General features: G+C 37.5%; 1 protein-coding gene and 1 non-coding gene across 2 annotated transcripts in view; both read left to right on the forward strand.

Moving 5' to 3' along the window:
- Positions 1–22,575, forward strand: part of LOC113664356 (low-density lipoprotein receptor-related protein 4) — a 150,217-nt gene that overhangs the window by 45,362 nt on the left and 82,280 nt on the right. Inside the window, exons 17-18 of the transcript XR_016186642.1 lie at positions 16,173–16,245; positions 16,721–17,114. This is a non-coding gene — a transcript (low-density lipoprotein receptor-related protein 4). The remainder of the gene's footprint in view (positions 1–16,172; positions 16,246–16,720; positions 17,115–22,575) is intronic.
- LOC149046122 (low-density lipoprotein receptor-related protein 4-like) lies at positions 322–15,152 on the forward strand. Its single transcript, XM_089206540.1, has 16 exons — positions 322–495; positions 1,811–1,905; positions 2,814–2,846; positions 3,384–3,774; positions 3,859–4,262; positions 4,680–4,805; positions 5,930–6,335; positions 6,487–6,881; positions 7,146–7,271; positions 7,952–8,369; positions 8,894–9,291; positions 9,685–9,813; positions 9,905–10,096; positions 10,645–10,893; positions 11,417–11,593; positions 13,858–15,152. The coding sequence occupies exons 2-16, from the start codon at positions 1,848–1,850 to the stop codon at positions 14,004–14,006; spliced, it is 3,651 nt and encodes a 1,216-aa protein (XP_089062666.1). The 5' UTR covers positions 322–495; positions 1,811–1,847; the 3' UTR covers positions 14,007–15,152.

Consider the following 22,575-nt stretch of genomic DNA (forward strand, 5'->3'; position numbering starts at 1 on the left):
ATCATTCTGTAAGTTTTTCTTCCATCCTCTTCTAATGATGAGGTTAGCATACTGTCAAATATTGAAGGGAAAAAAACCTCAAGAGCTTTCAGACATTAGTCAAAACAACCCCAGAGGGCATCTCTGATTAAGAAAAGGGAAAGCCCCTTGACAAGTGGCTCGTACAAGTAAGTAAGTTCTGAGATGCAACCTAAGCACTGCAGATGCCTTCAGCCTTTATGCCGACTTTTTCCGGTTTATGATTGGATAAGTGTTTGCGTTCACCCTTTCAAAATCACCCATGCAAACTAACAATGGAATTATATGTTTCTTGACAAGCATTATGAAAACGAAAGTAAATAAGTGTGTTGCCCGGGCATATCTTTTTCTCATCTTAGAATGCAAAGCTCGAGTTACTTCTTTCCCAGTGCTCTAAGAGTTTCATTCAGGATACCGGAATTTGCGGAGACCTACAGGTTATCTACGACGAGTTACGATATCCTGTTACAAGATTTGGTAAGTAAATTTATCGCAGATTACTTTATTAGCGCTGACGGCCATGTCGTAGCCATTTTATGGCGAACGGTAACTTCTTTCTGTTAAATCTGAAGAAAAATCTCTAAGGTTAACTTTTTTTGTGACAAACAAACTTGTTCATATTTTTGGTATTGACTAAAATTTGAATTTACTTTCCTTTAACACGAAAGAGGGGAGCCGATTTACGAGAAAGGTTTTTCTTGACTGTAAATAGTTTGAATGCAAATTACGCTGACGAGAAGATCCCTCCATGAATGTTTTCATATTTCTTATAATAATAATACTAAAATTTTTTATTACTTCGCCTATATAGTCTGATTTGCAATACTTCTACTTCTTTTCCAGTATTGCAAGATTTTTCTTCTTCAATTTTATATTTTTTTCTTTCCTGAGTTTGATTTATACTTTGTTTGCTTTTGCGCGACAGAGCGACGCAGATTGTAGAAAAGTACTTCTTGACTATAACTAGTTTCGACACTTTAAATAGTAATAATAGTAATAATAATGATATTAACAAACAAACAAAGTTATGATCCAAAAACTGTTTCTGAACGTTTTTCCTCCATCTCCTACAAACGATGAGGTTAGCATACTGTCGAGTATGCAAGGGAAAAACACCTCAAGAGTTTTCAGACATTAGTCAAAACAAGCCCAGAGGGCATCTCTAATTAAGTAAATGACAAGTGCGTAACGTGCAATTTAAAAAAGAAAAAAAGTTAATGTGTTGCCTGAGCATATCTTTGCTCATCATAGAAACCGCACTGTTCGACTTACTTCTTTTCCAGTATTATGAGAATTTTATTTTGAGTTTTATTTTTTTTTTCATTCCTGCATGTTTTGTTTGCTTTTACGCAACAATGCGACACAGATTGCAGACAAATTACCTCTTGACTATAAATAGTTTGGACACTTTAAATAATAAAAATAGTATTAATAATAGTAATAATTATAATGATAATAAGTTAAGTTGAGTTATTTTGCACTCGTCACTTTTAAGCATTGCAGATGCATTCAGCCTCTGATTTTTTCCGCTTTATGACCGGATTTGTATTTGCGTTCACCCTTTTCCCAATATTTTAAATAATTCATAGGATACAGGGTGACTGGTATACTCTGTTGTTACCGTTCAAGGACACCGGAATTTGCGGACACCTACAGGTTATCTGCAGCGAGTAACGATTTCCTGTTGTTAGTTTTGCTATGCAAATTTAATTTGTCTCAGATAATTAGCGCCGATCGGCCATATAACGTTGGGTCACTAAACTAAACTAATAAAGGTCACTTTTTTCAACAGGTTTTGATCTCCAAGCGGTTATAACATAGGAAAATCAATGTGGATTTGGCCGTTTTTCATCTTATTGATTCACCAGAGGGCAGACGTATGCAGAGGTATTTAGACTCTTAAGTGAATATCTGACCAACAAATAAAGCCATCGAATTTCAATTGGATAAACGGGGTAGACCTCTTTAGAAACTGTCGTACTGCGTCGGTGAGAGAGTATAACTAGGTAATTTGGTATTATCGACTAGGTTGATTACGTAAATTGGCCACCGTAAATAGTTTGAGAGCTGTCGTTTTGAGCGTTAGCCCTTCGCCACTCGCACTGACGAAGGGCTAACGTTCGAAGCGTTGATAAATCGAGAATAATACATGGGCGTGCGTAGATATGGAATTTCTCTTCGAGTGTTCAACCCGATAGCTCACGTGTGAGCGCAGGACTTTGAAGGAAGGACTTTGCTCGTGTCACGATGATATTTACCTTACTATTTCCCGTAGGGTTCTGTAATATTGTTTAAAAAATCTTCTGCTTACAGTTTTTACCCAGCAGCGTTGCATTAACTTCAGAGTTCAGAAACAATTTCTGTGGGAACTAAGCAAAAAAATGAAACAGGCAAATTTCTATTTTTGTAAGCGTGAGTGAGATGCTTTCTTTTGCGAATTATCCTAATGCTAAGTTATACTATTCAAGTGTCAACACTCTACGAAACGGGGTGTGCCTTCATAACACTCTTTGCCAGTTGCAAATAGGTAGCAGAGTCCACAGCTTTATCGGTTATATCATTCATTTTACCCTATTGCCCAATTCTCCCGAGGCTTTAGTTATAAACGTAGTTTCAGATTTTTTGTTTAAGTTGCACCTGTGTATATATCCGAAAAATTCAGGGCAGCTATCATAAATTGAACTCACCCAGTAAAGGGCCCAGTTCCTGTTACAATTGAATTAGAATCTAAAACATTTGCCTACTGATATCGGAAAATAATTTGCTAACACATCACCTTTATTTTTCCTAATCAGCTTCCGCCGTTTCGCCTGGAAGGAATCACTCTAGTGAGTGCAAATTGTTCAAATGTAACTAGCTGAAAGAATTCTAAAATATACCAATCATTCTGTAAATGAAATCTTCTCAGGCTGAACTAGCCACTAGGGCCTCTGCTGGCGAGAAAATTAAAGTAGAATGAAATATATAACTATTTCCTACATTTTTTAAATTTCCGGACACCTTTATTGTTGTACGTGTCAATTATTCAGACGTGTCTCAAAGAAAAATAACAAACCAAAAAAACACAGTTTTATTTCTTGATTTTTGCTACAAGAGCTTTGGCTAGAATATTCTTTGGGATAAATAATATATATGATGTCTAATATCTGATGGCAGTTCTTGCCGAGAAATAAATTAGACGGCTCTGATGAGCTTAACACAAACTTCCTACAACCTCCTTAGGATCTATAAGGTTACCTATGAAAAAATAAACCGGTCTTACTGGATGATGGTGACAGCAACATTTGACTTGCTCGCATCAAACTGGGAGGGCACTTTTCTCTTCGTAACTTATTTTTAATTTTTTACTTTTCCTCTTTTTGAAGCTTCAATTTGCAGTTCGCCATGTTTGCTGGTTTTAAACTCATCAGACGTTATCGCTTTTGACCTTGAAACTTCGGAAATTATTTCCGTTAAATCGGGTCTGTCAAGGGCACTGACGTTGGACTATCATTTCAGCTTGGGCTACATATTCTGGAGTGATTTGATTGAACGAAGTATTAAACGTTTCAGTATCTATAATGAGAATATGACAACGGTTATTGTAAATACTGGCGTTTGTGCTGGCCTGGCGGTAGAGTGGAGGACATCTCGATTGTACTGGACAGACAGTACATTTAAAAAAATATCCGTATCAGACATTCATGGCTTAAACCAACATAGCCTCATTACGGAACTGGAAGAGCCCAGGGATATAGCTCTAGATCCTGATAGTGGGTATGTTTTGACTTATGAAAGTTAGAGAAAAAGTTTTTTTTTTTTTTTGCTATTATTAATATTTCTTATCTTGCAATGTGACAGCTTGATGTTTTGGACTGACTGGGGCCACGGAGTTGATCCCAAGATTATGAGAGCTTCATTGAATGGAAGTCAAATACTTTCTGTTGTAATGGTAAACCTTCAAGAACCTACTGGCATTAATCTCGATTTTGGAAATAGACGGATTTTCTGGGTAAACTCAAGAACTGGCATAGTGGAATCTGTCAACTACGATGGTGGTAACAGGAACGTCCTTTCCCAACAGAGCGGTCTACAACCGTCAGGATTAGCGTTCTTCCCCTCATTTCTTTTCTTGACCGTCTGGAAAGCTATGAAACAAGTTTACCAACTAGATGCCATCACTGGAAAAATGCTCCACAGCTACAGCATCAGCGATGAGAAGCCTATCGATATTGTGCCATACGATGCCTCCAGGCAGGCTCCAGGTAGTAAATACAATTGAGGTTCTTTACATAGACTTCAAACATATCCTAAGTCTTTAAAACATATCATTGAAGTCAACAAAATTAAGGATAGCTACAGAAGAAGTGCTTCCAGCCACCCCACCTCCCCAACCCCCTTTGCACCAGGTTATGAGAATTAACAGGTCCCTTATATAGTATTGAGCATATTGCCTGGTTGACTTTCATCGAGCAGTCAAGTTCCTCTCAAATATTTTTGTCTGTTAGAAATGTTTGCATTACTTTTGGGGCTGAGCTATGGATTTTTCAATTATTTTTCTCTGAACTTGTCCTCCACTTTCCGCTTTTTCTCATTAACGTCTTACTTTTAGAGACATTTTTCAATTCTCCCAACGATCGTATTTTTCTTTTCTGTTTTGTTTGTTGTTTGGTTTTTGTAAGCTTTTAACCCTTGTTCTGTGAAAAATGGAGGATGTAGCCACTTTTGTGTCCCCAAAACATCTGGTTACGAATGTGTTTGTTCCACTGGTTTGCCTCTGAAGCAAGATGGAAAGACGTGCCAAGACAGTAAGTAGACAGTATTTCATTAAATTTGTCATTTTTTTACATTTCTCAGGGGACTTGATTACGAATTTCACCAATTATCTATTTAACCACGAAATTCAACACCATAACTTGATTTTTTCATTAGTTTGCCTGTAGCTTGCTCCACTCTTAATTGCTTGGTAAGTAAGCTTGTAGCGGTCTGCACTATGGCCTGCGTGTATGTAGCTCCCCTCTGTATGTCTGTGATTGGCACTTTTTTATTCTTCTTTGTAACACTCACGCAATTTTAATCTGATAAAGTGGAAGGGGTTGTCCTTAGGAATGCGTAAAAGGGGTGTCGCTTACCATCCTTATCTTGGCTATCAAAGAGATTCCTCAGAAAAAAATTTTCAAAAATTTTTTTAAACTATCCTTAAATGTTCCATGCCGATGTCTGTTTCGAAGAATACAAAAACAAAGATAGATCATATTGCTTGTTTAGGAGATATAAGGGGCCAAACGTACCGAATTTATGCCTGCACTAGCACTAATCACGCGCGCCATTTCATCGGTTCACGTTACATTTTGCTGCAGCTGAAAGTAAAGGTTTTTAAAGTAATACTTGAAAAATAATTTCATAGGTAGAAAGTCTCGAGCGTATAAAACAATTTGATATATAATTTGTGGGAAAATTATGCAAATTTAAACGACATCGACTCAAAAAGTTCCTCGAGTCGTTTCTTTCAAGGTCATAATTTGCATCCTCAACTTACGGGCTTCGTGTAGGCTTTTAACTTTTTCTTTTTTTCCTTTCGAATAATTTTTTTTCAAATTCACTCAATTTAAAAGGGATAAATTGTAAACCAAAATTGTTACAAAAAATATATGTCACCGTGCTCGTTCAACAGCTAAAGACCAACGTACCTCTCTACCATGGATTGAAAAACAATACCGTGTTCTCGGAATACGCGCGTGCTCATTCCCCCGATCACATGATTTTTATGCGCAATACAGGATGCGCAATGCAAAACTGAGTAATCACCTTAAGTTAGACATTGTTATTCTTAACAGTTACTTCAATGTTCTAATGAAATATATAACGATTTAGAAGTGAAACTGAGTACTCGCTAAAAATTACCTCATGATTCATTCTATTTCTTTTGCAGAAGTAAAGAAATTTGTCCTTTTCACTGACTCTGAAGCCAGATCTATAAACATGATTTCCCTTGATGTTAACTATTCCATCGCTCAACCCTTATTGAACCATCTTTATGATCAGCGCCCCACTGCTCTGGGTTTTGACCCCGTCGAAGATCGCCTGTATTGGTCTGATGTTGAAGAAGGTCGTATCATGAGTGCCTTTGCAAATGGAACCTCAGTGAAGACTCTGTTTAGTTGTAACGTCTTAAAACCTTATGGTTTAGCCATCGATCACGTGGGTCGAAACATTTATTGGACCGATGCTGGCATGAACAGCATTGAAGTTGGTCGGCTTGATGGAACAAAAAGAAAGCTCTTATTTAAAGATGAACTTGAGGAGCCAAGGGCTATAGTGCTGGATGAGAAGAATGGGTAAATAATGATACAAGCAAAATTTAAACTCTTTAGAAATACAATAAAAAAAATTACTATCATTTGCCATTGAAATAATCCTTTTTTTCTCCTTTTGCTCGTTTTTGTTTTAATTTTTGTTTTTGCTTTTCTTTTTTTACCGTTCCTCCAGGATAATGGTCTGGACTGCCTGGGGCACAAAACCTCACATTGCGAGAGCCCAAATGGATGGCTCGGCAAGACAAACTCTAGTGACGGAAAATCTATCTAAGCCTGATGGAGTTATTATAGACCAAGCTACAAATCGTCTTTACTGGTCTGATGCTCAGCTAGACACTATAGAGATGTCCGACCTTAATGGAGGCCACAGACAGGTTATACTGTCGTCTGCAGCTAAGATCAAACCTTTTCGCTTGGCATTCTACCAGAAGACGCTATATTGGACCGATCCAAATAACAAGAGGATAGAACTCTACAATTTAGTCGATGGGAAACCGAAAACAGTAGTCCGTGATGTTCAAAAGCCAACCGATATTCACGTCCATGATCCATCTGTGTTATATTCAGGTAATAGACTAATATGATATAGGCGTCGTGTTTCCCTCAGCTTTACAACGATAGAACTGGTCTAATTTGCCTTTTTTTTTCGAATTTCGAATAAACTGTCTTCTTCTGATATAACCTGTTAAAGGTAACTATCTAACTAGGCGCGATTACCAAGAGGGCGGTCTGTTTAGCACGTTAAAAGTTTAATCTTTAGTGGTTGGGGTGATTGAACTATCATCACTACATTTTTTCCTGGTTATGTTTTTTTTTTCTTACCGATAAAAGATTCGCACCCGTGTGATCAGAACAATGGATTCTGCAGTGATTTTTGTCTTCTGAAGCCAGAAGGATATCAGTGCGCATGTCCAACGGGTATTGCGCTCAAGTCTGATGGGAAAAACTGTGAAAACGGTGAGAATGCTTATTTCTTTTCTTTTAACCTTATCCGAACTCTTCTCCTTTTCAAAATTCAATCAATTAATAGCGGAGCTCGCAGAGCGTAGCCCCATAATTATACAAAATAGTAGTAACTCATCAAGCCCAAAACATTTGGACGTGCGACCGTACAACCGACCGTACAAGGTGTTACTTTTAACATGGGTGGTCAACTGTACCGCAGGCACGCCAACGCCACGACTTTGTTCCGTAGTTCAGTGGTCAGTGCACTGGTTCTAGTCCTGACCGGGGCAATGCGTTGTGCCCTTCAGACGTGCGGAACAAAAAAATGCGAGCTCCGCTTTAAGCCTGGCTAAATCTATATATTATGATTTTAAAGGGAGAGACGGGTGCGAGGTGCCATTCACAGTAATATCATTATAGGCGTCCTCAGGGGTTCAAAACGTTTCTGTGATTCAGTTGAATCTACATGTCTTCAGCAAATCAGATAATCGCGTTCCAATATTTCGGAAGTTAGATAAAAAAGATTCTTGCGCGAAGAACACATTGTAAACTCCTTAAAAAAAAAACAGCTTACTCAGAAAAAGTAACATAAGCATAAAAAAAATTTACACTGGATATTGCAAAGCCTTCCCTATTTCTGAAAACTTTCAATTGATTAACCGTCTGTTTTTTTCCTTCTCATTTTGCTCAAGATATGTTCCGTAGTGCAAACTCGTGGATGCTTCTCACTGAACTTGATTCTGGGGAGATAAATAACGTCTCCCTCTCGATACCTGGAAACCCTTGCTTTCCTCTGAAGATAAAAACAAACATTTCGAGACCTGTGGCTGTCAGTTACGACCCATTCGAAGGCAAGATCTATTGGGCAGATTCCAGTTTGAAGCTGGTGGCTAGAGCATATCCTGACGGGTCATCCACTGACGTTGTCGCGTACGGCAATGTGGGTAATCCCCGAGGACTTGCTATAGATTACACTGGACGGAGTCTTTACTGGTGTGATTTCGGAACCAATAAGATTGAAGTTGCGCGTTTGGATGGCTCATTTAGAACAACTCTTATCAACTCGAGTATTGAACGTCCAATGGCTATAATACTCGACATAGCTGGGAGGTAATTTGCCGAAGCTGACTTTTTCGATGCATTTCTCAATTTCTGTTAATAGTTTTATGAACCAAAATTGCCGAAATATGGAATGGTATATGATGATTATAATAAAGAAATTCAGAAATCTGAACATTCCCCAAAACGTAAAATCGTTCTTGTATATCTAGCGAAATTAGACCTCATCTCCCACCACAGCTTCTTGAAATGCCCCACTTATGCATTAATTTTCACGCTATGAAAGTGTTACATATATAATTGGAAGTTTTGGTGTGTAGTAACGCTGAGTATTTTTAAGAGTTTGACGAGCCCGCACGGCTAGTCAAGATACAAACAAAAAGTTATCCAACTTCTTTATTTCATGCGTATTTTCTTAAAGTGCAGGGGGGGGGGAGGGGGAAAGAGAAGCAGATAAAGAAGTGTACCGCGCGCAACTGACAGGTTAAACAGGCTTTACAGCACAATATAACCAACTTTCCACTATTTGTGCTCTGCGTAATGCCGTTGAATAATAGCATGCCTTGTTCTTTTAGGAAGATGTACTGGAGTAGCTGGGGTAAATTTCCGAAGATTGAACAAGCCAACATGGACGGTTCTGCCAGAAAAGTTCTCGTAAACTCTACACTTGCATATGTAAACTCGTTTGCTTTAGATCACTCGGGAGGAGTATTATATTGGTGCGACGCAAGTCTTCATAGGATTGAAAGAGTAGATTTCCAAGGAAACAACCGAGTGGTTCTATTGGACTTATCATTTGATAACTGGAACCCATACGGACTTGCTCTTTCTGGTAACATTCTGTATTTGTCTGACTGGAAGAAAAAGGCAGTTTACAAGTACAATATGAGCTCGTCTGTAATGAAAATCATGGTTCAAGGAATGGGAACTTTGATGGACTTGCATGTTTATAATGATAAGACAAGCTATAAAGGTAAAACTTGTGGACTTAATGAGGTAGATTGCATGTAAATTAAAAACTATTCCGTTTACTGAGTTGGTCCTTCACGATGAAAAACTGCGAACAGTAGCAATCATTAGGGACAATCCACCGGTAGCCTTGATCAATACATGTACGACTTATTCTTTTTAACAATTCATTGTTTGTTCAATGTTATCAACCAAGTTTATTTCAATGAAGCTTTAAAAATGGCATTACAAGAATTCCCAACCATTCGTAGACCGTGAAGTTGGTTCAGTGCCAACTTATTTTTTCGATAATTTGTTCTCTGCCTGTTCTCTTATAAAACAAAACTTTCTCAATGCAACTTTCTCACCATTGATAATTTTGAGTATTGATATGTCATGATTCTAACCTTTCCTGAAGGATCCACTAGCTGTTCTCAACTTAATGGAGGCTGTAGTCATCTTTGTCTTCCCAATCCAAGCGGCCACCGATGCTTTTGTCCTGACGGTGTCTATCTGCAGCCGCACGATCGATTCACTTGTCAAAGAGGTAATAGTTAGATAGTAATCAGAGCCGTTCACATGTATGTACTAATGCCTTGCTAGATGTATCAAATGGATATCTTTTTTATTCTTCTCAGTTACCACTTGTGGTCCACTTGTCCCACCGGTCAATGCTATCATTTCTCCTCCCAACTGTCAATCAAGAAGCTATTTCGGTCAGACATGCCGAATATCATGTCGACTACCAGGATACATTGTTGTTGGAGCCAGATCCCGTGTATGCGGTAGCAATGGAAAATGGACGGGATCCAACAACTCTCGATGTAAAGGTATTGTTACTTAGTGTAAAAGTATAATCTGCCCTTGTGTTTGCTATTTTCACCAATCCACTGACCATAGATGCCATCGAAAATAATAAAAAAATTTATACTTAAGCTATGACTTCAGTTTACATACTTGAAGCTCAATGTGCTACAAATTGTCCAATTTTTGTTATGTTTTGTTTTTTGCTAATTTGTATTGTTTTTTTTTCTGTAAAAAGGAAAACTATCTTTTCAAAAAGAAAAAAATGTTAAGTATATGGTATGTTACTTTAGAAAAATTCATGTTAAGTGAAGGCAATCTTGTTCGAAACGAAATCACTACTTTTGACGAAGATGGATACTTACATTCCTATCAGTGCTTCCATGCTGTGATCCCTGGGCACTTCCTCCTTTGCCATCCTGAAACTAACCTTACTTTAAAACTGAAATTTGCCGTTTGAGGAATATACAATTTTGCATACTCACTAACTCGTGTTACACACATATATATATACGCACATAACGCACACTTAAGGAAGCGAGTCTTTAATGTAGTTGTTTTTTGTCTTTTGCAGACATCACTCCTCCTTCATTCACTACCCCCTGTCCCAAAAGCATGGATTTCTATGCTGCTGAATGTTCATCTGATGCTTTGGTTTCGTGGGATGAACCAGTAGCGAGTGATAACTCTGGAAATGTGTCAGTCTCTTATCCTGAAATTCGTCCACCAACTCGTTTGTCTTCTAGTTTCAATCCCCTGACGTATATTGCCACAGACAGCAGCGGGAACTGCGTGAATTGTAGTTTTCACCTACGAGTGATAAGTATGTCGTCCTTCTTGTGACACCAAACAATCTAACATAGTTCTGGATGACCCTTTTAAAATGTACTGCAAATCTCATTTTCAGTAGGATTTCAGACCAAAGTTACAAATAAATCCATTTGTTCCCAAATAAACTGAACAAATTGTTGGGGCAGAATTTGCAAAATTCGCAACAAAAAGGCTCCTTCGTCTCTTTTTCTCCGTAATTTAGTTAATTACTTTACAAAATGCCTGAGTGGTTGTTTTGTTTTAGTGTTGCTTTCCCACTGGTTCAGAAACATGCGATTTAGAGCAAAACATGGTACGATTATCTTATACGTCTCACTGCGGGTAGTCAACTGAATAACAAAAATCTCAGAGTGGATAAAAAAATAAAAACAAAAAGGCTTACTGTGTAAATCGATATATGAAACGCATTTATGTATTCGTTATTGACTAATCAGAAAAGACGTGTTTGTTAAGCTGATGGAGATAAAAATTTCATGATTTCAAACTACTAACTAACAAAATTCTCTTTTCCATAGGAAAGTCATGCCCAGCCCTCTCGCGACCAATAAATGGCAACGTAAATTTGTCTTGTGGACATTGGTTCGGCTCCGAAGCTGTTTTCTCTTGCAACAGGCGACATCAATTAAACGGTTCTCATAGGCGTTTTTGTGATAAAGATGGAGTTTGGTCAGGCTTTCCATCTTCCTGTGAAAGTAAGTAACTCTGAGATGAAATATGTTTACTTCAAACTAAAATTTATAAGATACTGTATTCTCGATCCCAGTGTATCTATTTGATTCGCTAGCTGGTCGGTCTGAATCGGGAAAAACTGTGGCCGAGGTCTTTAGTACATTGCGATACTAAAGACAGAGGGCACAGTTTTTCCAAATATGGACTGACCTGGGCTGGTGAACAACATTTTAATTTTTTTTTTCCCAAACTTCGCAAAATTCCTGCCATAATAACCCTGATTATTTAGAGCTGTTACTACGGCAATATCCTCCTTACACTGAACAATTTTTGAGCGAGTAAAAAATATTTAAAACAGAGGTAATGCAAATTAAAGAGAGAGACTTCACTGAAATATTTTTATTTATGTAACGATAACGATGATTTAAAAGGCTTCCAAACAAACTTTCAAACAATTTTTTTCCAATTATCTGTCACAACGTGACACCTGTCAATTAGAGAGCGCGTAAGAAATGAGCGAATGTACACTTTTGAAAAAACAACGGTACTGGTTTGGCAAACAAACTCAAGTTCAATAACTGTCATGACGCTTCTTTTTTTTTTTTCTTCAAAACCATTTGATGATTGTCAAAGTATTATTCACTTCCATTGATGATTAGTGTACGAAGAGTACCTTTGTAAATTAAAAGTAAAGTAATTGTAAGCAAATTCAAAGGTATGTTTTAAAGTTATGGGAATTTGCTCGTTTGTCTGCTGCAATAACGCGTGTAAATCTGGTCTTTTCCCACCAAAATAACTATCAAATGAGACACTTAAACTAGACCCGAGGGGAATTGAATGCGTCTTTTTCTCCTTGATTTCATTTGGTCTTTGTCAAGAAATTTACGGTACAAATGGCCAAAGTTAATAGGTTGACTTGCAAAGACTTACCGTAAACATATTGAATGAATTAGGACTGAAACTTCGCTACAACGAAAAATTGATCGAGAGAATTCAGATATTAAATGAGTTAAGTCATTAATCGGCTTGATTTGCTTAAAAATTTTTTGCTCGAAAATAATGCAAAAAGACAAGATTAATTCATGAAGAATAGCAACAAAGCTAGGGATGTTCACGGTGACTCAAGAACGCGTTAGCGTGCCCGTGGGCAGAGACAGGGAAGAGAGGAAAGAGAAAGAGAAAGGAAAGAGAGGATTAATAAGGTAATCATCGGCTTGAGGTAGTGACCGACGTCTTTGCTTAAAATTACTACCCAGCCGGAAAAACGAGTTATATTTATGAAAAATGGCAGCGAAGGTAGGGATGTAATCGGTGACTCACGAAAACGTTACCGTGCGCGTGGGCAGAGAAAGGAAAATACGGACCGCACTGAGAAGAAAAATACAGAACTAGGTCAAAAACTGATTATCTGTCCAACAGGTGATGTTGTTAATTATTCCTATTATTTTAATGGTTATAGAGATAACTTGATTTCAAACCTTAACATGACATTTTCAAAAAATTGTATCTTACCTCTCATCTGTCTTATAATATAGCTCCTTTTCTTTAGGCTTAAGTCTTCGTAGTATACAATTCTGGACGGGATTTGAATGAGCACATAGCCTTCTTCCAAACCAAGCAAGAAAACATACCAGGTTCACAAAACCAATTGGGAGGGATTGAATTATATAACGAATTAAACAAGGAACAAGAAACAAGAACAATTCACAGTGGTATAGGCGTAACTCTCTGTCTTTTGAAATTCAGAAGCTTAGTCGAGCGAACACCATCACTGCCAATAACTCTATCATTACTACAACTGCCACAGCTACTAACACTATTACCTCCACTGGCAAAAACTTCTAATACACCTACTACTACCACAACTATCAGATCCGCAACTGCTACCATTATAATAGCACCACCACCACAATCACTATTAACACTATCATCGCTTTGCGATAATTTTGGCGGCAAAAAGGTGTTCTTTTCGTGAACGACTGATATTTTTCAAGGATAGTTTGAACTTTGGATAAGCGCAAGGAAGCTTGTGTTCAGGCACTTGTCCAGAAAACCTGGGTCCAAAATTTAATCGTTACAAGTGCCGTAATCAGCATTGGCAAGTTACGCAATAAACGAAAAAGACCATGATAAAAATAATAATACTGATAATAATAATGATGATGACGGTGGAAAAATTTCCTATAATTATGATAAATTATTAATGTCTATATTTTAGTTTGCCTTCTTTTTCTTCTAATTTTTTTCTTCTGCAACAACTCACTGAAATTGCTTTCGTATGCGACAGGAGAGGAAGACAACAATTTAACAGGCGAGACTTCAAATCATCTCTCAGATATTTGGCTCGTACTCTTGGTAGTTTCCAGCGTAATTCTTATCGTCATCATGATTTACATCTATGTTCGTTGTGGTCGGTCTGCGATAAATCGTGGGTAAGTTCATTATTAGCCTATCACTGATCTAATTAACACGTTAAGATAATAATAATAAAGGAACAAGGAAGAAGAACAGTTTTTCTTTTCAATTCCACTATTTATTGCATTAATTATACCTGGCTAAAGAGCCAGATAAGTTTTTTTTATTTCCTTCGACCCATCTAGTGAGCAAATTCTAGTAGCCGATGTTGTTTTCAAAGGGAAGAAGTTAGTTAGAACCACTGTCGCAGTGTTTACTAAATGCCCTTGACTAATATGTGGGTTATGTTGAGTAGGTTTTTAACATCGGTTGCATGCTGGTCCTTTCACATGCTATTTGGCCATAATGATATACATCTCCACATACGTACAGGCATGCCTACATACGATCAAGACCGAAAATAAATCTAAAGTAATTTAGGAAGGTAAAAAAGAAGTCTGAGCAACTCTTTTGTGTCTTTCATAATCTCAAAAACTTCTGTATGTATCTTTATTCGATGCGTCTAGGCAATGTAAGCTTGATCGAATTCTTCATATCTTTAAAAATTTTTGTCCATCTTTTAGCAGAAATGCAAGTCTGCCTCTTGGAAATGACAGTATCCATTTATTAGTGAATTATTAAGTACCTATGAAACTCAGTTTTTTCGAGCCCTAGAGTGATTTTGTCTTAAAAGTGTCCCGCGTGTTAAGAATGGGTACCTGTGTTCATTTCTGTTGCCATAGCATTTTAGTTATTCCTTCGCGCTAAGTGCGGCGCATGTTCCTTTACTCAGTGCTCTAGAGTTTCGTTGCTGTTGAGTTATTCCTCTAGCAAACCAGAAGCAAACTTTTGACGAAAGAATTAGCTGTATCACGAGGCACGATGATTTTTCGCCGAGAAGTCATCCTGCATTTTCACAGCTAGTTCCTCCTCCCCTCAGAGATTGTGAAGGCAGAGGCTATCGTCGTCGAGCCGGTAAAACGGAAAACAAATTAACTGATAGACATCTGATCCAAATTAATCTCAAATAGGGATTTTAATCGAGAAAAATTCCCTTTAGTTTAAGTGCAGCATTGCCATATGACCCATTTCGCTTAATGGCAAATAACTGACATCAGTATCGTAAATGAATATTTCGTATGCAACGACTTTCACACACTTGGATTGGCTATCATTTAATAAAAAAAATATGTTTTAATGCAATGTTCTCGTTGCTGTGCTGTTATCACAATGACATTGCTACTGTTGCTACTTTTAGTTTCTTGAGGGTAGGGTGGAATTGATGGCTTGTAGGACGGAAATTTGGAAACATAGGTTAGGAGAATACACGGCCCCTTCGAGCTTGTGTTTATGCCAGTGTCCGCCTAAGGTTTCGCACTGTCCACATAACAGGATATTGGTCAGCCCAGGGAAGGGCTTGAACTTTATTACAAATAATGTATTTCTGTTATTAAAGTACGATAGAAACTACAACTAGTAGGATTTTCATACGATAAGAAAAGTGCAAATGTAGTCATGTTGAAAGACAAGAGTACCAGTACATTTCAAGCACATGAAATAAACAACAATGAGGAACTCGCCATTCTTCGCTTGCGAAATGTTAGTCGGAAAGAGTGTCGAACAATCGTCCAGGGAGTGGGAACAGGCCCCTTAATCATCATTCTTTTTAACTGAATTCATTGGTTATCTTACCCCGATATTACTACTGATATATGTGTTTGTAACAGACGTCTTCGAAGCCGGTACGGGGCATAAGGCCGACGACGTTGAAGGGTAAAATCTCGATGTGGACGATCGAAACGCGTCCATTTTGGCCATACAGCTACATCCTTTGGAAAGAAGTGTATAGAAATACCCGGTATATGTGTAATATTTTTGAAGCTATCATTTGGCCCGCCGGCCACGCAATACGTTCGTCCCTTCTAGATTTCTCCTTTCTCCACCATAGTTGCAGATGTGTCTTCTAAGTGTTTACGTCACAGCTATGTGACATGATCATTTATAAATGCATAAAAAAAGATGGTCGGGGCCAACTCGCTAGGTGCTAAGGACGATTATTTCTAATTTTAAATACAGCTATCAACCATGCCGAAAATGCAAAAAAAAATTCGTGTCATTGGCACTTTACGAGTAAATAAATACCCAGGATGTTCCTCTGTTACCAAAACCGTCTTTTTCCTAACCCTGCACAATTAAATTTCTTCTCAGTGTTTGTGGGCCAATCCCGATTGGGAATCCCATTTACGAAGACTTTTCAGTTGACCCCCTTGATATTGTAGAGGTATGGACTTATTCTAAAGAGGCGTTTAATTTATCTTTATTCTACCCGTAACTCTAAATTGATCTAGCCGACCTCCATGTTATACTAGTGAATGGCAGTCACCGTTTCATGCGTTATTATCTGCAGGTGAAAAGCTACCATAAAAAAACAACATCAAAAAAAACAAAACAGAGCAAAACAACTGATGTTTATTGAAACTTTTACTTCAACTTAAATGGAAGATGTTTCAAAGAGGTTGTAATGTTGGTTAAGTGACCTTAAAAGTCAAAAAGCAACTACAAATTAATCCAAACTTTGGATAATCAGGCATTTATTTGAAACTATGGGAAGTGTAATAAAATTTAATGTTGATGTTGATTTCTTTTCTTTTTTTTTTTTTTTGATAGGATATTTTAGTTACCTCATATAATTCTTGGGTAAGATATATAATGTTTGACTCAAAACACTGTTTGACTAGATTTGTCTCCTTTTAAAGTTCACGGTTGAGACAAATCCTCCGGAAAATCAAGTAGGTCTAAATGACAGCAGCGAGGGTGACTATTTACCCGACAGCTTTGAAAAGAAAAAAACATTCAACAGTTCCGGCGGTGAGCTGAGCGCTACTAATGACTCGGACGTGAAAATATGCATTGGAAAAGGCGCAATACCGATTGGAGTCAGCCAGGAAATATTCTACCGTGTGGTCTACGACACAACAGAGCTGTTGCGGGATATCCCCGTTGGACCAGATGAAACAATTATTTCCCCTGTGATTGAATGCGGACCACACGATATCAGACTTTTAAAGCCTTTGGAGATTATAATCCCACATTGTCTCTATATGGGTAAAGCTAAAAAGGAATGGATAACTGTCTACAGAACTGACCCAGGTATCGAAAAATCCTTGGCCTAAGTATTTTCAGCTGAATTCAAAGAAAACACATTTGAGATTTAAGATATTAAGGACTTGCACTTTTATGAGGTTTACATGTTCCAAGTTTGTTCAGGACATGGAGTTACATAAAAGATGAGAGCTCTCGATTCCCATCACTATGGCCCGGTTTCTATTCACTAACCTGGCGTCATGTGTAGTTGAGGTTTTTCTTTTTTTCTGCTTCCTTTCGCTCCCAGATGTTTTCTCTGTGTGTCTGATTTTCCTTCTTCCGCAAAAACTAAGACAAATTTCAATTCGACTTAACGTTACCCTTATCCTGAAATGAACCTTGTGGATTTCCATTGCAAAGTAATCTCACTTATTCATATTCCTTTATATTTTTTACCCCCTTCTCTTTCGGGAAAGTAGGACTAATTTTCATTATGCTGTTACTCTACTGATGATTTTGTCATCAATTTTTGATTAAAGGTCCTATCAAGTGGGAGAAAATCCCTAGCAAGTCAGAAAAAAAAAATATGTCAAGGGTGTGGTTCACAGTGAAAGAGGACTCCATTCATATTAAAACAATGACATTCTGTTTCTGGTGCGTATATTGCCGTGGGGCACCGAGGATGAAAAGAGCCACAGTGTTTGCGAGTAAACCGAATCCCAGACGTCATCTCATTGAATTCAGATTCTACATTTACAGTGACAATAAGGAATTTTCGGGGGTAAGTAATCGTTCAAATAGGAGTTTATTTTAGTTTGAACGCAAGGCATCTACCAAATGCAACTGTAGCGGCGTCAGACCCGATTGCGGAGAGATCCGTGAACTTAAAGAACTAAAAGACTCTCAGATTCCACAAGGCTAGGTTTATTGTGTCGACTGTTACAGCGATCCGGTTCTGAGTTAAACAGGTGTTCTTTCCGATATTTACCCGCATACAGTGTATGATAAAAGTGAGTCATTACCTCTGATAACCAGCTTGAGCTTACGCTATTTATGATTTAGTATCATATCACATCATATCATGATCATTGGTTTATCCACGTGATTGTTTTAAGTACTGTACAGGGGCACTACTTTGGTACATATCTACTATGATTGCCTTAAATCAAATCGCCATCTTGGATACAAATCCGCGCATATGATTAGTTATTTTTCACCATGTGGTACATATTCCTCCTCTCTGATTAGCTGTAATAATTATATCACTGACGAGTAATTTTGCGACTTAGCTCTGACGTTCTACGGTGAGATGAAAGCACGAGTATGTACATAGTAGTCTATTAGCCTTTTATTGCTTGAGCTTAACCTACTCTCATGGAAATTAAGCGGCAAGGAGTTTTCTTACTCCTGTTGTGCGTATGCAACTTTGTTGTAGGCATCTACCCAGCAATTTATAGATTTGCCGGTGTTACAATGTGTTGTCAACCAGCTATATTCCTTTATGTGGTAAGTGAGTTGCATTTGTCTAACAAAATATTAAAAATAAGGTTTTGTCTAAAAATTCAAACAATAACACCCTTTCATCTAGTCACTGTTGTTATTGCATGATGTACCACCTAGCTGATCCATATATTTTGCCTTTACAAGCGAGTAAAGAAGCAAGATGAAAAGCAGTTTCCTGATTCATGGCAAGGAATAGAGAAACCCTTCAAAATGTACAGCAACACCAAAAAGATAACCGTGAAACTTGATCCTGAGGAGGGTTGGGAATTTGACAAGACACCCGGTGAGCAGGTGAGGAAATCAACATGGGGCTGAGCTCAGTCATGAGTTACAGTAAAACACTTTTACCTTTGATAATCTGAACTGAGGCTAAATAGGCCCTTGGTAGTTGGTCGACAATCTTCCACTCAACACGTATTGTATTAAACAAAAATCTTGTAACTTGTGTCTAATAAGTTATCTGAAAGTCCCTCCCTCTCTCCCCAAACAACACCAGCACCAGGCAACATTGAGATGGAGGGGGGAGGGGGGTGGAGATAAATGAGAGTTATAGAAAAAATAGAAAACATCCAAAAAGTTGTAAGTAGTAGAGTGTGCCAAAACTTTCGCGACTCACTATTGTAATTTTGCATAATAATAAGAAACTTCCGAATAGTTGATTATGTGGCCTTCTGACTATCTCTGAAAGTAGGTGTCTAAACAATGCACTTTAAAGAACCTCTTATTCTTTGTGCATTTTAATTAAAAGCGTTTTACTTCCGATTGATGCAATGTAGTACTCAATCTGTGATCTGTTGTAGGTGTACATCTGCGATGATTCCCACGGCGGTAGATCCCGCTGTATAAATACATGTACTTTTGCAGTAAAACCAGTGAAAGGTCGCGAAGTAGAAGAGTTCTCTTGTAATATAACGTTCCAACAAGAGGGCCATGATGAACATGCAATATACGTAAACCCTGGCTTTTCACTTGAGGAGGTAATACTGCTTGTAGCTAACACAATCTGTTTTCGCCTAAAGCCAATGACATAGTTTACAGTTTTCTTTGAAAAAAAAAAGGAAGAAAGAGAAACGAACAAGAAAGGACAAAAAACAAAATCAAACTAAATCTAATGTAACTTTCAGCTCAACTTTTTTTTGTAAAGTTACAATCACCACTCACTTTCTTCGACCTTATCAGCTTAGCCGGGCTAATGAAAGTCAATCTAAGTGTACTATATATATTTTGCTAATTATAAGCCTCCTACCCCATATTTGCCCTTCCAGTTATAAGCCTGTATGTGTTTAGTCAGAACCACTAGTCTACCTCATGATATCACTGGCCTGGACCGTATATCTAGTTCTCAGCGTAGTCGTAAGCCGAGCTTTTGATTTGTTGGCCCATTAATGTAGTCCTTTATAGACATTTTTAGGGGGGGGGGGGGAATGAAGTTTTGTAAATATGTATCTTTAACTTTATGGCAGGTTTAATCAGCTGCTATTATTAACGAGAATTTTCATTTCCTTTGAAACGCATTATGTATTTTGCACTACGCAAATTCTAATTATTATTATTTCTAATTCTAATCATTATTATTATTATTATTATTATTATTATTATTATCAACTTAACTTTATATTCTCTAATAAGCTTACCCGATTTAATTGACATCGACAAAATAACCACAAAATATAGTGAAGATAATAAATATCATAAAGGCGGAAGCCTTGATTAACCTTGCAAAGTATGGCTATTGAGTTCCAAGCCTCAAACTTTTATTTTTATTTTCCATTAAAAATAATTATCAAATAACTTATTCGTACTTAATCTCACGGGTACATAATTTCGCGTCATTCGTAATTATAAAAATATCGCGAAATTGAAGACTCAGGAATAAAAATGCTCGCGGGATTTAAACAGGCAGAAAATGATTAACATGTAATAAGAGCAACATACACGACATATATCGACATATACGAAAATTGTCAACTAGTTTTACCGGTAAGTTCCACTGTGTATCTCGTGAAATGCATATTATGTAATGTATCTTATGTAATGTTAATCGCAAAAATCTATACTAATTCCTGATATCTATCATGCAGTCTTCGAAATTGCCATTAACTTACTTCTAGTAGTTCTCATTCACAACTTTCAATTAAAGTTCCAACACTTATTCCGGTTTATCTTGGAATTTCAGAAAGTTCAGACATTTTGAAATTGAAATGAAGTTGAAAACGCCAGAATCGCGAAATTCAATGTCCTATTTTTATATTTTCCTGTTGAAATCGAGAAAATAAATCCCCGCGAAATACTGTCTCGCCAAAATCGCGACGTTAAGCACCCGCAGATTAAGTAAGAACAAGATATAACAAACATTCATGTTAGTCTAAAAAGGTATTTCTTTGTTCTACCGGTAACCCTTTTGAATATTGAAATGGAGTAATTCAGTATTCATGACCATGATTTCCCGGTATCCGAGCGATTTTGCAACTTTCAATTGCTCTCTCCATTTTAGAAGTTGGTCGAGCCCGCAAATGCTTGTACGCATTTCAACAGCGCAGCTGGATGCTCGACTTCCTCAGCCCCAGCGGAAAGTGACAGGCGCAGCTCAGACGAACAACCAAAAACTCCTCGAGGTATCTTCGTGATCGTCATCGTAGCTATAGTTTCATAAGAAACTTTAGTTAAATCTACAAATTAACACCTCCTACGAATAAGCTTGTCTTTGTCTTATTGCCGGAGTAGTCGGGATTTTCTCTCAAGAACTTGCTTCAATCTTTTAAACTCTCTGTTAAGAATAATAAAGTTTTTGTGCTCTTTCTCCTTCGTTGGTTTTTTTTTTCTTTTCTTTTTTTTGCATTCTCCTTCAAACTCTGAATGGAACGTTATTACTTTCTTTTCACTTGTCCGCTATTTAATTTTTTTGCGCTTTCACGACTTCCCTGTCAATCAAGTTCATTTTAACATTTTGCACTCAATTTCAATTTCCTGCACAGTTTGGTATTGATTCACATGTTCTTTGCTAGTAAGCATGCCGAAATTTTTGCATATATAAAATAAATAGAGGAATTACAGTTTGATATTTGCAAATTGATAAACCTGTTTCCATTTGCGAATTTTTTTTAGGTTTGAATAAATCATGGTCGGTTAATTTTCCACGTCAAAGATATACAGAAAGTGGCGGTCTTGAGGCGACCTCACATACTGTAAGAGGCAGCAAAAGCGCATCTGGATGCTCGAAGTCCTTAACACAAGAAGAAAGTGACAGGGGCAACTTAAACGAACAATCAAAAACTCCTCAAGGTATCTTCGTCATCGTCATCGCAGCTATAGCTACTATCACGAGAAACTGTAGTTAAAATTACAAATTAACACCTCTTACGAATAAGCTTCGGCCCACTCCCCACCTCAACCAAAGTTTTAACCAGTGTCCCGCCTCGCCCCCCTCCCATCTCCAGTTTCCACGAACGAGTCCTGAGCGGAAAAAATGTATTGTTGAGTTAAATTCATTTAACTTCCGTACATAATCAAGACAAAATTCCCCTTACAATGTTAATACAAAATCAACCAGATTAGTGATGAATGAAGAAAAATATAACTTATAGGATTATTAGTTAATGTAATTCATAATTCTCAACAGTAATATCATCATAATTTTATGGAAGACAGTTAGGAAAGTTTCCAATTAGATCGTGGGAGTAAAAGGGTTAAACCATTGTGCTCCGCTCACCTATTAGAAGACGCTCTTTACGGGCAGATGCCTCGAATTGGGAAATATTCATTCAGCACCTTCCCTATTTTTGGTGTGAGCACACCCCATCCTGAAATATGCGCTCCAGTCGTTCATAAAACCATTGACACTTATTCAAACACTATCATATATAATGTTAGAGAGGGTTTTTGAAATACAGTCCCTAATCAACAAATATATTACGTTTTGCTGTGGCCGGTCTGTTTAGTCATAAATCACATATGAAGTCAAAATGAGGCAAAGACAATTAAAAAGATACACGGGGCACAGCCGAGTGTCTCGCTGATGTTGTTA

This window comes from Pocillopora damicornis, chromosome 5 (genome assembly GCF_964200805.1).
Source record: "Pocillopora damicornis chromosome 5, jaPocDami1.2, whole genome shotgun sequence".
Taxonomy (NCBI): Eukaryota; Metazoa; Cnidaria; class Anthozoa; order Scleractinia; family Pocilloporidae; genus Pocillopora; species Pocillopora damicornis.